The sequence below is a fragment of the Lissotriton helveticus genome, chromosome 6, assembly GCF_964261635.1.
Source record: "Lissotriton helveticus chromosome 6, aLisHel1.1, whole genome shotgun sequence".
Classification (NCBI taxonomy): domain Eukaryota; kingdom Metazoa; phylum Chordata; class Amphibia; order Caudata; family Salamandridae; genus Lissotriton; species Lissotriton helveticus.
In genome coordinates, this window is record NC_136067.1 from 1,052,314,046 (window position 1) to 1,052,326,598 (window position 12,553).

Here is a 12,553-nt window from a genome sequence, read left to right on the forward strand (position 1 = left end):
ATGGGCACATTGTTTCACCTCTTATGACATTGCCCTAAATTGGATCATTTCTGGGCTGACATCCTAACAGACATTGATTATATGTACGATATTGAGATACCCCAATTTCCCAGTTATGTCTTGTTGTGTCTCCCTAATGCATTGATCTATCCACTTCGGTCGACAAAAGGGAAAGTCAACACCCTTACCCTCTGTGCAACCAAACAGGTAAATCTGTTGAAATGGGGCACGGAGGTAGTGCCTACCCACACAGACTGGTTATATAGACTGTAGGACCTCCTTGGCATGGAAAAGCTGAATGCCCTTGTTAAACATAGGCTCCCACAATTTGATAAAACCTGGGGCCCATGCCTTCGGTTCCTGTTGCAGAGCTTCCAGGAATTGCCATGTCCTGCACACCTACGAGGGCTCCGCCTTACAGTGGCAACCCATGATCTGCCTTGATGGTCCCTCGCCTTCTCTTCTCCGTTTAGATTGTGCTGGGAGAAAGCAGTGATCAACGAGCATTACCCTATGGTTCCTTATCACCTTGTCTTCCTTCCCCTTATCTATGGACATTTGAACTCCATTCGTCTCCACCCTACCTAGTTACCTTCATACCCTCCTCTCCCAGTTTCTACTCATTCCCTTTCTATTTTCCTCTCCGACCAGTGGATGTAGGTGAGGCTTAAGTGTTGTCTATATTTCCTTGCTTTTAGTTACTGTATATGAAAACAAATAAAATTGATTTAATTCTAAAAAATAAATTTCAATAGGGAACAAGTCAAATAATAAAGGGAATACATGAATAAGCATTTGGGGCTAATAATAAAAAAAAGAAAAGTTAGGCATACATATATATTGCATCTATAACCTTATGACTGTGATTTGCCCATACTCAGCAAAAGATGCACAGTTACAGGTGCTGTTAACATTGAAAATGGGGCCCTTTCCTTCATAGATGGTCTATGTAGCAAGTAAAGTTGAAGTTCAGGGGAAGTGCCAAGCCCACTGACATTTAGTAAGTTATGGTCTAATGCATCATCAGTATAATGAGAGGGAAGCAGGCCATCCCCATCACTGTCAGTATTTTAGGGTTCTTCCTGTTCTGGTATGGGATCAGAATCAGAGTGAAATAGAGAGTGGTGCCTCTGCTGACACTGTCATGGTAGAGGCATTGGGCAAGACTCAGGAAGTATGCTACCTGACTTAGCTTAAGTTATTTTGTAGCACTAGCCAGAATGGGTGTTAGAACTGGATCATCAATCAGCACCAGTGGTTGCAGCAACTGCATCAAATGAGTGGGGACTAGCATGGGCCTTGGGACCAAAGTGGAAGCTTGTACCCCAGTATGGACCCAGTAAAGGGAAGCTAAGGGGTAGAAGGAGGTGGGGGAGGAACTTCTGGTGGCAACCCGTCTGGAGGACCCTGTAGTTCCAGGGGGCCCAAAGACATGCCAGAGAGAGTCACTATAGCCTTGCAGCATGGCGTCTTGAAGGCCTCAATCTGATTCGAGGTCGACGATGGCCCATGGGTCACGGGCATATAGCACCAGCTAGGGTGTCAGCTCTGTGGCTGGTGACCTCCAAGGATGGTGCATCCAAGCTAGACTCCCTCGCGACTTCTTGTTGAAACTAGAGTGGCTAGATGGAGTTGAGTAACGGTTCACTTGTTTGTGCTTTGATTTACCCAAAGATTCTGAGTGAAAGGTGGAGCAGTTGTTGATTCGGCCTCGTAACTAGGACCAGGCCCATGAGAATGGGAGCAGAACCTATGTGAAGACCGCAACTACTTATGCTTTGTGATGTAGAGCTTCACCTGCTATTCTTAAATTGTCTTCGGTACATTTCAAAGGGTACTTCCTTACCTAACGCAGAGTTTAGTAACAGCCAGAAGACTGATAAAGTTGGGAGCAGAGCTCAGGGACTGTACTGGAAGCCATGCAGGGGTGGCGCTAAAATGGAGCTGCACTCCAGTCACTGCATGGGGGGTTCAGAGTCAATGAGGAGCCTCATCATGCCACCTGTCGGCATGGAGGAGCACTACTGTTAAAAATCTCTGTATCCAGTTTGGTACTTGGGAATATTCTAAAATTAAGAAATCTGCAGCTAGAAGTATCCATCAGAAACACTAGATCTACAGGATCCTTCCTTAATAGCCTGAATATGCGCCTTGATTATTTTCCCTACTTCAGGCCTCATATATTGATGTGTATACAGGTAGCAGATACATTTGTAATCAAGTTATCAATATATATGCATCATGGTAGTAATTGCTGTTTCTCCAACCCATCACATTTAACCATGCACAAAGCTGTGCTGCTCTTCCAAAGGGTGATCCACGCTCTCTTTCTGTATTGATAATTTTCTGGTGCCATGTACCACTGTGCCTTTAAAATGCTTCTTCATTATTATCTCTTTTTTACTAGTAACAGCCACTAACCACCATCAAAGTAACACTAATAGAGTGTGTCTCTCACAGTTATATGTGTGATATACAGTGGTACCTTATATTCCTTCTTCCATGCTTCAAATAGTTCCATAAAGCTGCTCCCTTCTTCCACTAGTCTGGCGTCCAATCTGTGAGTTTTGGCAAAAGACAGAATAGATTTCAAGGAGCGCTCAGTCTCGCTCGCTGCCCAAAGTCCTCGACTTGTGGTTGGCAAACGGTCATCCAACAGGCCTTCTTCATCTTCTATCATCTCCTCGAAGATAGCGGTCTGTCCTTTAACACTTTAAATACACCAAAGTAAACTATTAGTCATTCACTTAGAAGATGTCCAAGAATATCTCACAAGTCCCAAGCTACATTTAAGCATGCAAATCTACGTGACAGGACCCACCTTTGCTAAATAACCCTGTAATGCCTCCATCCCTATATCACCCTGTTTGCCCTTCACACCTGGTTTCCCCAACAGCACCATGTTAATCCTCAAGAGTAGCACTCGCCACTTAACATGTCTAAATAAATGTAATTTAGTTTTTATATATTTCAGTGTCACAGTTATAGCGTCTAATTTACATAATTCTCATTGCGGTTTCCATCCACACAACAATCCAGTTCCACTCAGTGACCAAGTGATTCCAATTCAAGGTAAGCCATGGTACTGATGTAGAATGTTATGGAGCTGCCTGCAGTAAATAGGCATTTTCAAGTAAAATTTCTTAGACTGCATGGCCAGCTAGTAGACTTAATGGACAGCTTGTTACACATTCACTACAGAACATGAGGTTACAACTGTGAGCTATCGCTTTGAATTATGTAGAACAGAAAACATCAAATATTACTGTATTAATCAAAATGTTTTGCACTTACGTGTGTGAGAACAGCTTTGACTCATACTCTGTAAACAATTCATCACTCTTACAGAAGATACAGCTGCAACCAAAGATGGAAAACAAGGAAATGTATTTAATGCTCACAAATAAAACAAACAATTGAGGCAAACTTAATTTCTTCCTGTGCTTTCTGTTTTTTAAACAGGGGTGCAGAAAGCATGACAGAAATCACTTTGAACTATATATTTTTTAACTGTTTTTATAAGGGTTTTCATATGCAAATACAGACAGCATCACAAGCCCTTCGTAATATTCTGAAGCAGTATATAACTACTTTACAATTATTTCCAAGGTAATAGCATGTACGCAATGCAAAGAATTATGTGAGTCAGCCACCAAAACATCTTGGTGCTAGGCATTAAGTTAAAGGGCATTATGCAGCTGCATGTTAAAGTGTCCACCCAACTGGCTGGGGTATTACCACTAAACTGAAGGAGGGAAGTGGCAATTCTAAGCCAGAGGTAGGCAAGGCCATATCCGTTAAGGGCGCTGGTGTAAGACCAGGTTAAAGCGACAACTGTGGTGCAAACTGAGCTGAAGGTTGGGCTAGCATGCAGTGCTGTGGGCCGGAAATCCCTCAAGTAATTAAGTACAACTGACTCCGGGCTTTCTGGGAAGGGGTGGCAATGCAGGTTGGGGGAGGGGGGTAACGGAAGGATTGAGAAAGTATGCACATGTGATACTGGTGGCCCTGTTAGGCTAACAGGGGCAAATCATTGTTCCAAGTAAGTTGTTGGAATTGGTCAAGGAGGGTGTCCCAGGCCACCAAAATTTGGTTGCTTAGGAAGATACTAGACTTCTTCATATCGCAGGGCCTCCCTCTCGGCTCTCACCCATTCCCGCATTGCCTCATACCAAGTAGCTAATGGAGTGGCCGGTACAGCCTTCCACTGTTAAGTGAAGGCTCTGTTGGCAAGCAGGAGAGCTGTAGGAAGGTAGGATCCTTCTGCATGGTTACCCCCACTTTTTGCCTGGCGTTATGCTGTTTCTGACTAGTCTGACTGGCTAATCAGAACCTCAGTCTCTGTGCTTCCTCCCTTAAACTGGTTATGTTGAGTACTTGGGTACATCCCAGATTGGCTCCTGGTGTACTTTTATAAGTCCCTAGTATATGGTACTGAGTACCCAGGGCATAGGTACACCAGGGGTCTCCCATGGGCTGCAGCAGGTATTATGCCACCCATGAGATACCACTCAAATTGTGGCTACAGGCCAGCCATTGCAGCCTGTGTAAGCTAGTGCTAGCACCACTTACAACAGATATAGGTTTTCCTATATCTGAGGTCACCGCACTTAAAACCTAGAAGTCACCTTTAGTGCAGGCCTTTAAATCCTGAAAGCAGGTTGCTCTGTTCTAAGTTCCCCCTTCATGAGCGGGACACCCCTACAACCTTCGGAGTCCATTCTCCCGGGTTGTAAGTGTATCAGCCATTACGATACATAGAGTGGCCATGTGTCATTATGCAATGAACATCTATAAACTGGCTGTAACGAACCCTGTCATGTTTGGTATCAACATGTTGGAATCATACCGCCACACCATAAACAGTGTTGGAGGTATGATTCCATGCACTGTAAAGCAGCTCCGGGAGGCCCTCAGTGCTCCCAGTACCAGACTTGCAGAACAGGACATGTTTATGCCGTCCTGTTGCTGAGCCAAGCTCAAGCAGGGGAAGGCAGAACAATCGATATCCTGTCACAGGGAGGTGTGACCACGTCCCCGACTGGGTTTAGTGTATTGGGGCAGGGTGGGGGCCCTTGCCAGCATCACTGAGTCAGCTTGAAGGGCACATTTGGTGCCCTTCTCGCATACTCCAGTTCAGGGAGCCATTGGCTTCTGCTCTGGCGCAAAACTGGACAAAGGACATGGGAGTATCCTCCCCACTGTCCAGCCCCTCCTCTGGGAGGGACCCTTGAATCATCCCAACCCTTTCCTAAGGGTATTTAAGGGCTTACCTGTGGGTGGGTCCCTAGATTCGTCATGGGACAAGATTCATATCAAGACACTACTTCTTCTTTGACAGTCTGGGTACTCTGGACTACGCTGGAATTTGCTCTGGGCACCGAGTCTGCAACTGGAAAAACTCCTGCTGCTCCTGGTCGCATCGCCCTGCTCGTCTGCTGCAACGTCTGTGCGTGTGCTCCATATAGGATCCTCCTATGACCTGTGGACATCCAAGACATCTGAAAGAATCTCCCTTGAAGTGAAGGAGTCACTTCCCTGCATCTGTAGGCACGCAACGTCTTCCATGCCTCCTGGTCACTTCCGAGTGGTATAAAATCTTTCCCATCTGCTTGCAGGTACTTCTCATCTTGAATCCACTTTCAGTTCCACCGGAAACTTTTCTCATCCTCGCCAGCAGCATCTTACTGAAGTCCTCCATTGGGTTTGATGGCGGGTTCCGACGACACTTCACACCTATGCACCCATCTTCCCTGGTGTAAGTATTCTGGTTCCTAGGGTATCCACGGGTGGGGTGGCTCTCCAACATTCTGTCTTCCATGGGGTTTCTTCAGCGTCCACTGGGAAGGGTCCTTCTTCTTTACAATTGCAACCGCAATTTACCCATTGACTTGAATTGAGCATGCAGTCGTGTTCCCGCTCTGCACACAGCCTCCGTGGGGTTCCTGGTTACTTACTTCGGGTGGTTCCTTGCATTTCTACGTCCTCTGGGTACAGTCTTGACTTGAGTTGCGATTCGCATCCCTCTATTTTAGTATATGTTTTGGGTTCCCCCTGGTGACCACTGTGTTTTTGTGCTACTCACCTGTTTATTTACAAAGTACTGTGTGCATTGTATATATCTCAGGGTAAGAGATATTGGTATGCGTTAGTGAGTGTCTTTTAATAAATACATATTTTTATAAATAAGTTGTGTGGTTCTTTTTCACTTAATCTATATCAAAAAGATTATGTTCTGGTAAAACAAGTTGCTTTACACTCCTTCTGGAATATGCCTGAAGGCTGCTCTCCACAGCTTTCACTTAGACAGCTTTCTAAGTTTGTCTAAGATCACTAAAATCACAGTAAGGGTTGTCTGGATTAGTGCAGGGTGCTACACTTACATTCCCATGCTTGAAAAATGCCAAGGGCGGGGGCCTGGCAGCACTAGCGGGGACCTCCCACAGTCTGTGAATAGTATCCTGAATAATCCTGCCAGTCTGATGCACAGTAATGCCTAAGAGTAAGCGCTGGTGCCTGCAGGCAATGACGGGGCACCCGCAACCCTCTGGGGGAGAACAAAAGTGCTGGGAAGCCTGTGAGCGAGTATCGACCGCACCAGGCATCTTGAGAGGTTACAAAGCCCAGAATGGTGGCGTTGTGGCCCCTGACCGCGGGCTGTATGAAGCGGGCACTAAAGCCTGGACTGCCAGCAGAGAGACTGACGGCAGAGAAGGCGCCCCCCCCTGCACCAGGGAGATGCTGACTGCAGAGAGGGTGATTGTGTCAAGCGGAGGGAATTGTTACTCTTCATCTTGCAGGTCGCCGGTCCTGGGCCAACAAGTGCTGTCCAGAGTAGCGGGGTGAGGAGCAGTGGTGAGCCGCAACTGTGGGCAGGTCCTGGAGTTACCAGCCAGGTGGAGGGTTTAGGGGGAAGGCACTACACCCATCCTTGCTCCCCCACCCTTTCCTTCCCTGGTAACTGGTGGCTCCCTCGTGACCGCAAAGGGGTAAGGACCTGATGGGAAGGCCTGAAATACCTCATCCTGGAGGTGGTTAGAAAGCCGAGGGCCTGTGAAGTCTAGATCAAACGGTGACTGCACCGGGGAGAAAAGGTGCTGTTGCCTACAGTGATGAAGCGATGGGTTAGGGGCCGCTTCCTGTGACTGTGGAGGTATTTGTCCCTGGGGTGGTACCTGAGAACTGTGAGCCAGAAACGTCCACTGTGTGCTGGGGTGCCACCTGCTGCCAGAGCTAAACCCATGGTGTGAGCCCAATTGATGTCTTTAAGGCCCTCCATCACAAGTTGGTTATGGGACCCAGTAAAAGGCCCTGAGGTGAGTGACTGGGGGCATCATGGGTGACCTGTGGTTTGCCGGATTTGTGGAATCTGAGTACTCCCTGCCAGTTGAAGATATTGCGGACACCAGATTATGAGTGCAGGGAGGAGCTGGACCCTGCCAGCATCTGTCCTATACATGCCTAAGTGCTGCTAGGTGGAGCAGAGAAGCATGCTTGGACCCAACAAGACTATATGTTTTTTGACCTCATTTTTTGTTTGAACATGTTTATTGAATTTTCAGTTATTATCACAATACAATGCAATACATTGAGGATGACAGTAGGTAAACCCTCCAGGCCCCAGTAATGATCGTGTACAGCAATAACATTAGATTACACATATGTCTCATACCACAACCATTAGTGCGGGAGGGGGAACGGAAATATCTAGAACAAATAACCTTTCCTCACTTCACGTGTAATAGAAAAGTGTTTCCCATCTCTACAGAGCTATGGGCCGCCAGCTTGGCGATATAATGGTGTTCAGGAGTTGAGTGTATGGTTCCCGTCACAAAAACGTGGTCTACTGCGTGGTGCAACTATGCGCCCATAGTGGCGACAAATGATGTCTTGCCCCATTGGTCAATTGCAGTAATGGTTCCGATTCTGCGGATTTGTCAGGTGGTGCCCATCCTCTTACTTATGCGTCAGTTCCACTTGTCACAGATCGCGCCTGATGGACCTGTTATGTGGAGAATCTCCTCAAGTGTAGATGCAAGTACTGCGGATCAAAGGCTATCATTTTGTGTCAAACATTGTAACTAAAGTGTCCGCTAAAGAAATTGTCGGCACATTATTAACTCAGACAACCGGGGGGGGGGAGAGCAACTGTATAGGTCGACAGTGAAAGGGGTCTACAATAAAGTAGAGGGGGGATATGAGAGGGGGGAAATAAAAGGAAAGAAGAGAAGTAAAAATAAAGAGCTGTAGTCTGGGGATTTTCTGTAAGATGCGTAGGTGGAGAGAATGTTCATGCGTGCTGGTAGGCGTGTGTTATTGCAACCAGGCGTTGAGGTTACATGGCGGAAGCGGATGCGCGCAACATAAGTGCGCAGAGCGCGAAATATTGGCAGTCAATTTCAAGCGTGCGGGGACGACGCTGGTCTGCTCATGTATGTCGTGTGGGTAGCCCCCTCGTTTCTCTGGTGCATCATGTCTCTGGCTACCGGGGCAAGAGTTCCCCCTGTAGGTGCGTTATGTTTTCCCTTCTGTCGCCTATCATATTGGTGGAGCCTTGTGTGTTAAACGTCTATGTGATTCCCTGTTCGAGATATGCCTGGTGAAAGGATTTTAAAATATCGTCCCAGGGCTGTGCTATTGGAATGGCTCTGAGTCCCGCCGTCTCCTCCCTGCGTAGTGTGGCACCTTCTGCTACCGCCCAATTATTAAAGGACGTGCGCCAGTGTTGAATGCGCGGTGGGTCCGCACCCTTCCAGTGCCTGGTGATGAGCCTCTTGGCGGTGACCAATCCCAGATCCCAAAACCTGGCACATACTTTGTTGCGTTTTGACCGTTTAAATAAACCTAACAAACATGTTTCCCATGCATGTGGTAGCTCTTCGCCAGCCCCTTGTGTTAATAGCGATGTTATGTTGTGCCAGTATGTCGATAGTCTAGGGCAGTCCCAGAGCATATGTAGGAGGTTTGCATTCACTAGGGAGCATCTCGGGCAAACGGATGTGTCAGTTGCAAAGTATTGATTTATTTTATCAGGTGACAGGTATGCTCTGTGTATAATGTAAAATTGAATGATTTTGAAACGCGAGTTGCGTGGAATGTAGGTGGGCCCTTCTAATATCCTTTCCCATTCCTTGTCTGTTCAGTCTCGGCCCCTGTCCGCTGCCCATTTATCTCTCAGTGGTTGAAGGGTGCAGGTCATGTGCGATAGTAGTGCCTCCGCTAACCAGTGGATCACATGTGACCCATTCCCCATAACATGTAGGTACTGCATTAATAAATGAGTCTGCGGTTCCTCGGTCATGTCTCCCCAAACTTTGACATACGTGCGCATCAACGATGTGTGCAATAGAAATTGCCCTGCTGGCAGGTCAGTGTTCTCCGCTAACTTATCAAATGGGAGCAGAGCACCGTCTGCGTACAACTCAGCCATCGTGTCTATCCCGGCTTGCACCCATCTTTCCAGCATGAGTGAGGTGATTGCTCCTCCTTCTCTAGGAGTGCCTAGCAGTGGGAGTGCGGGGGCATAGGGCGTCATCGTTCGTGTGAGCCGCAAGCTGCGTGTATAGCACTTGTGAGCCACTGCAAGGTGGAGTTGCCGTGGACGAGGGAGTTTGGCCAGGGGATGTAACAGCGTAAGCACCTGCGTATGAGTGAGGGCCGTGGTATTCGAGGTGGTGTCAGTTAGACACTTCCCACTTAGCCATCCAACCACCCATTGCAGTTGCGCGGCCAGGTAGTATAATTCCTGGTTGGGAACCGCTAGGCCTCCCGCTGCTACTGGCGCATATAGTTTCGTCAGCGCCACTCGGGGTCTACCAACGTTCCAGATGAGGGTTCTAATCATGGATTCCAATTCTCGGAAGATGCGGTTCGGAACGTAGACTGGTATGTTGGAGTAGTAGTATAGTAACCTTGGTAAAACAATCATTTTCGTCAAGGTTACTCGGCTTGGGACATTCAGGGGGAGCGTTTTCCAAAAGGTTATTTGCGCTTGCAGGGAGGAGATGGCTCTGACCAGGTTACCCTCCAGCACATCTGCCGGGGACCTGTAAACATGAATACCTAAGTACTTGAACATGGCGGTGTGCCAGGCCAGTTGTACTCCGCCTAGTCGCACCTCACACTCTGGCAATTCTGGGCTGAAGGAATACACCCCGGATTTACCCCAGTTAACCAGTCATCTGCATATAGAGAGACCGCGTGGATGCCGTCTGCCAGGGGGATACCACAATCCGCACTTTGCCTTCGCAGTAGTTCCGCTAATGGTTCTATAGCTAGCGAGAAGAGCAGCGGCGACAGGGGGCAACCCTGTCTGGTGCCTCTCCGAACTCTGACGGCATCGGACAAAAGACCGCCTGTGCGGACCCGCACTGTGGGCGTTTGATACAGTAGTTGAACCATATCGATCAAGGCATCTCCTAATTCATATTTCTGCAATACCGCTCTAAGGTAAGGCCACTCCACCGAATCAAAGGCCTTCTCCAAGTCTAGCACTAGGCACCCCGATCTTGGCCATTGTTGCACCGCGTATTCCTGCACTCTGAACAGGCGGCGGATATTATGGGAGGTGCTTCTCGTGGGTACAAAACCATTCTGATCGGTGTGTACCAGTGTAGGTGTGATGGGAGCTAGTCTCTGCGCTAAAGTGGATGCCAATATTTTATAGTCAGTATTTAGGAGAGCCAGAGGTCGGTATGAGCCTAATTGTGTGCTATCTCTGCCTGGTTTGAGGAGGGAGATAAGGGTGGCTTCATTAAGCGTGGGTGGGAGGGAGGAGTCCTCTATCGCTGTGTCATACATCTTGATCAGCTCTGGGATCAGTAGGTCCGGGTAAGCCTTATACAATTCCGCCGGCAATCCATCTGGGCCCGGGGATTTGCCGTTGGAAAGCGCAGCTATAACCATACGAAGCTCCTCCGGCGTTATTGGTGCTTCAAGGTCCCCCTGTTGGGTGTCCCCTAACGGCAGTAGAGGTATGTGTGTGAGATAATCGGCAGTATCCGGTGGGGGAGTTCGCAACTGGGAGTGGTATAGCGCTGTATAATGAGTGGTAAAGGCATCATGTATTTCGTGTTGTGTGTACAACATGCCACCTTGGCAGTCACGTACCGCAGTTACCGGCTTCGCTCGGTCTTCTCTACTGATCAACCATGTCAAAAGCTTGCCAGGTTTGTCACCTTTGCTATGCATGCGAGCCGAGTGGGCCGCATAGTTGAGGCATCGCAGCCTCTCTAGCAGCCGTTCATGCTCCGCCCTGGACTCTAGGTCACTCTCATCTCCATTGTTAGCTGATCCCTGTTCTGTCTGCATGAGGGTAGCCTCAAGCCGTGTCAGGTCCGTCTCTAGCTGCCGTCGTATGTTGGCTATGTGTTTTGACCTCATACCTGTGAATTGCGCTGGTGACCTCAGTGGTTCGACAATGGGCGAAGACAAAGTGCTTCAAAAGCGCCCAGCAGACAAAGGCGGACCAATACACGGCCTCTGGTCCTGGAGGAGCCTTGCCAGCTGAGAGCGGGGGAGACTCCATGACCCGCAAGGTCCCACGGGTGCTCAGATCCCAGTGGCACTCGAGACCTCATGCACTAATCTACAAGCCAAGACTGATTCAGTCTCAATGGACATGAACTTGCTGTGGGTAGATTTGCTTAAGGTAAACAAGAGGTTCTTGGTGATGGAACAGCAAGTTAAGTTAATAAGCTGCAGCAGTAAGTGACCGCCCTCAAGTCAACAGTTGCCAGCCTCACTCACGGCACAGACGCAGAAGCTGGAAATGCACACTGACGATGGGCTTAGTAAACCGTTTACATAAAAAAAACTCCTATGAGATTGAATGATTTGGGCTGCAGACAGTTTATAATGCCAATGCTCACTATCACCGAAAGGAGAAGTCACCTACCCTAGGACTAGAAAATATTTCTTAGAACAAAAACAAAGTGAAAACATGCTGACCGAACACTAGATGGCAGGCTATGCACAGCATGAGATCTAAGATCACATGCCTCGAACAAATGTTTATCAAATATTCTCATGAGCAATTATCATGATGCTTGCATTCAAACTGCCATCTTGATTTTTCCTCCAGAACAGATCACTTTCCTACTTTCGTGTCAATCTAGAAAATCAAGGGAATCATTTCAGAGACATCTGCTGTGAGTACAAAGCTGAAGCCAGCATGATACAATGCAAACTAGCACATCTCAAGGCCTGTGATATGCACAAGTAGAACCCATGAACTGATTTAAAGAAGTGCACCTATGGCACCTGTTTCCCTAACATGGCTCCCAGCATGGTCGGAGCTCCCTCAGGAAAAAAAACCTCCAACAATAATTCCAACTTGCTTGGAAGTCACGGTGTAATTACCTTTACAAAATGTAGGTAAAGGAAATGTAGCCCAAAGCAGAGATTCATTCCCAGTACTACATTACATATGAACCTGTTTTATCTGGCAAGTGCAAGAATTGCATTGATGTACAACTGTCATCTCAACAAATTTCACTACCGGGAACCTTTTATAGCAGCACTGTCCCAGCAGTAATTCCCCTATGCAAGAAGC

The 12,553-nt window shown here is 47.7% G+C and overlaps 1 protein-coding gene across 1 annotated transcript in view; it reads right to left on the reverse strand.

Annotated features, from left to right (window-relative positions):
- Positions 1–12,553, reverse strand: part of SHPRH (SNF2 histone linker PHD RING helicase) — an 884,400-nt gene that overhangs the window by 315,418 nt on the left and 556,429 nt on the right. Inside the window, exons 20-21 of the mRNA XM_078648685.1 lie at positions 3,295–3,357; positions 2,486–2,711 (exon numbers count right to left, since the gene is read on the reverse strand). Of these exons, the coding sequence (XP_078504811.1) occupies positions 2,486–2,711; positions 3,295–3,357 (289 nt within the window). The remainder of the gene's footprint in view (positions 1–2,485; positions 2,712–3,294; positions 3,358–12,553) is intronic.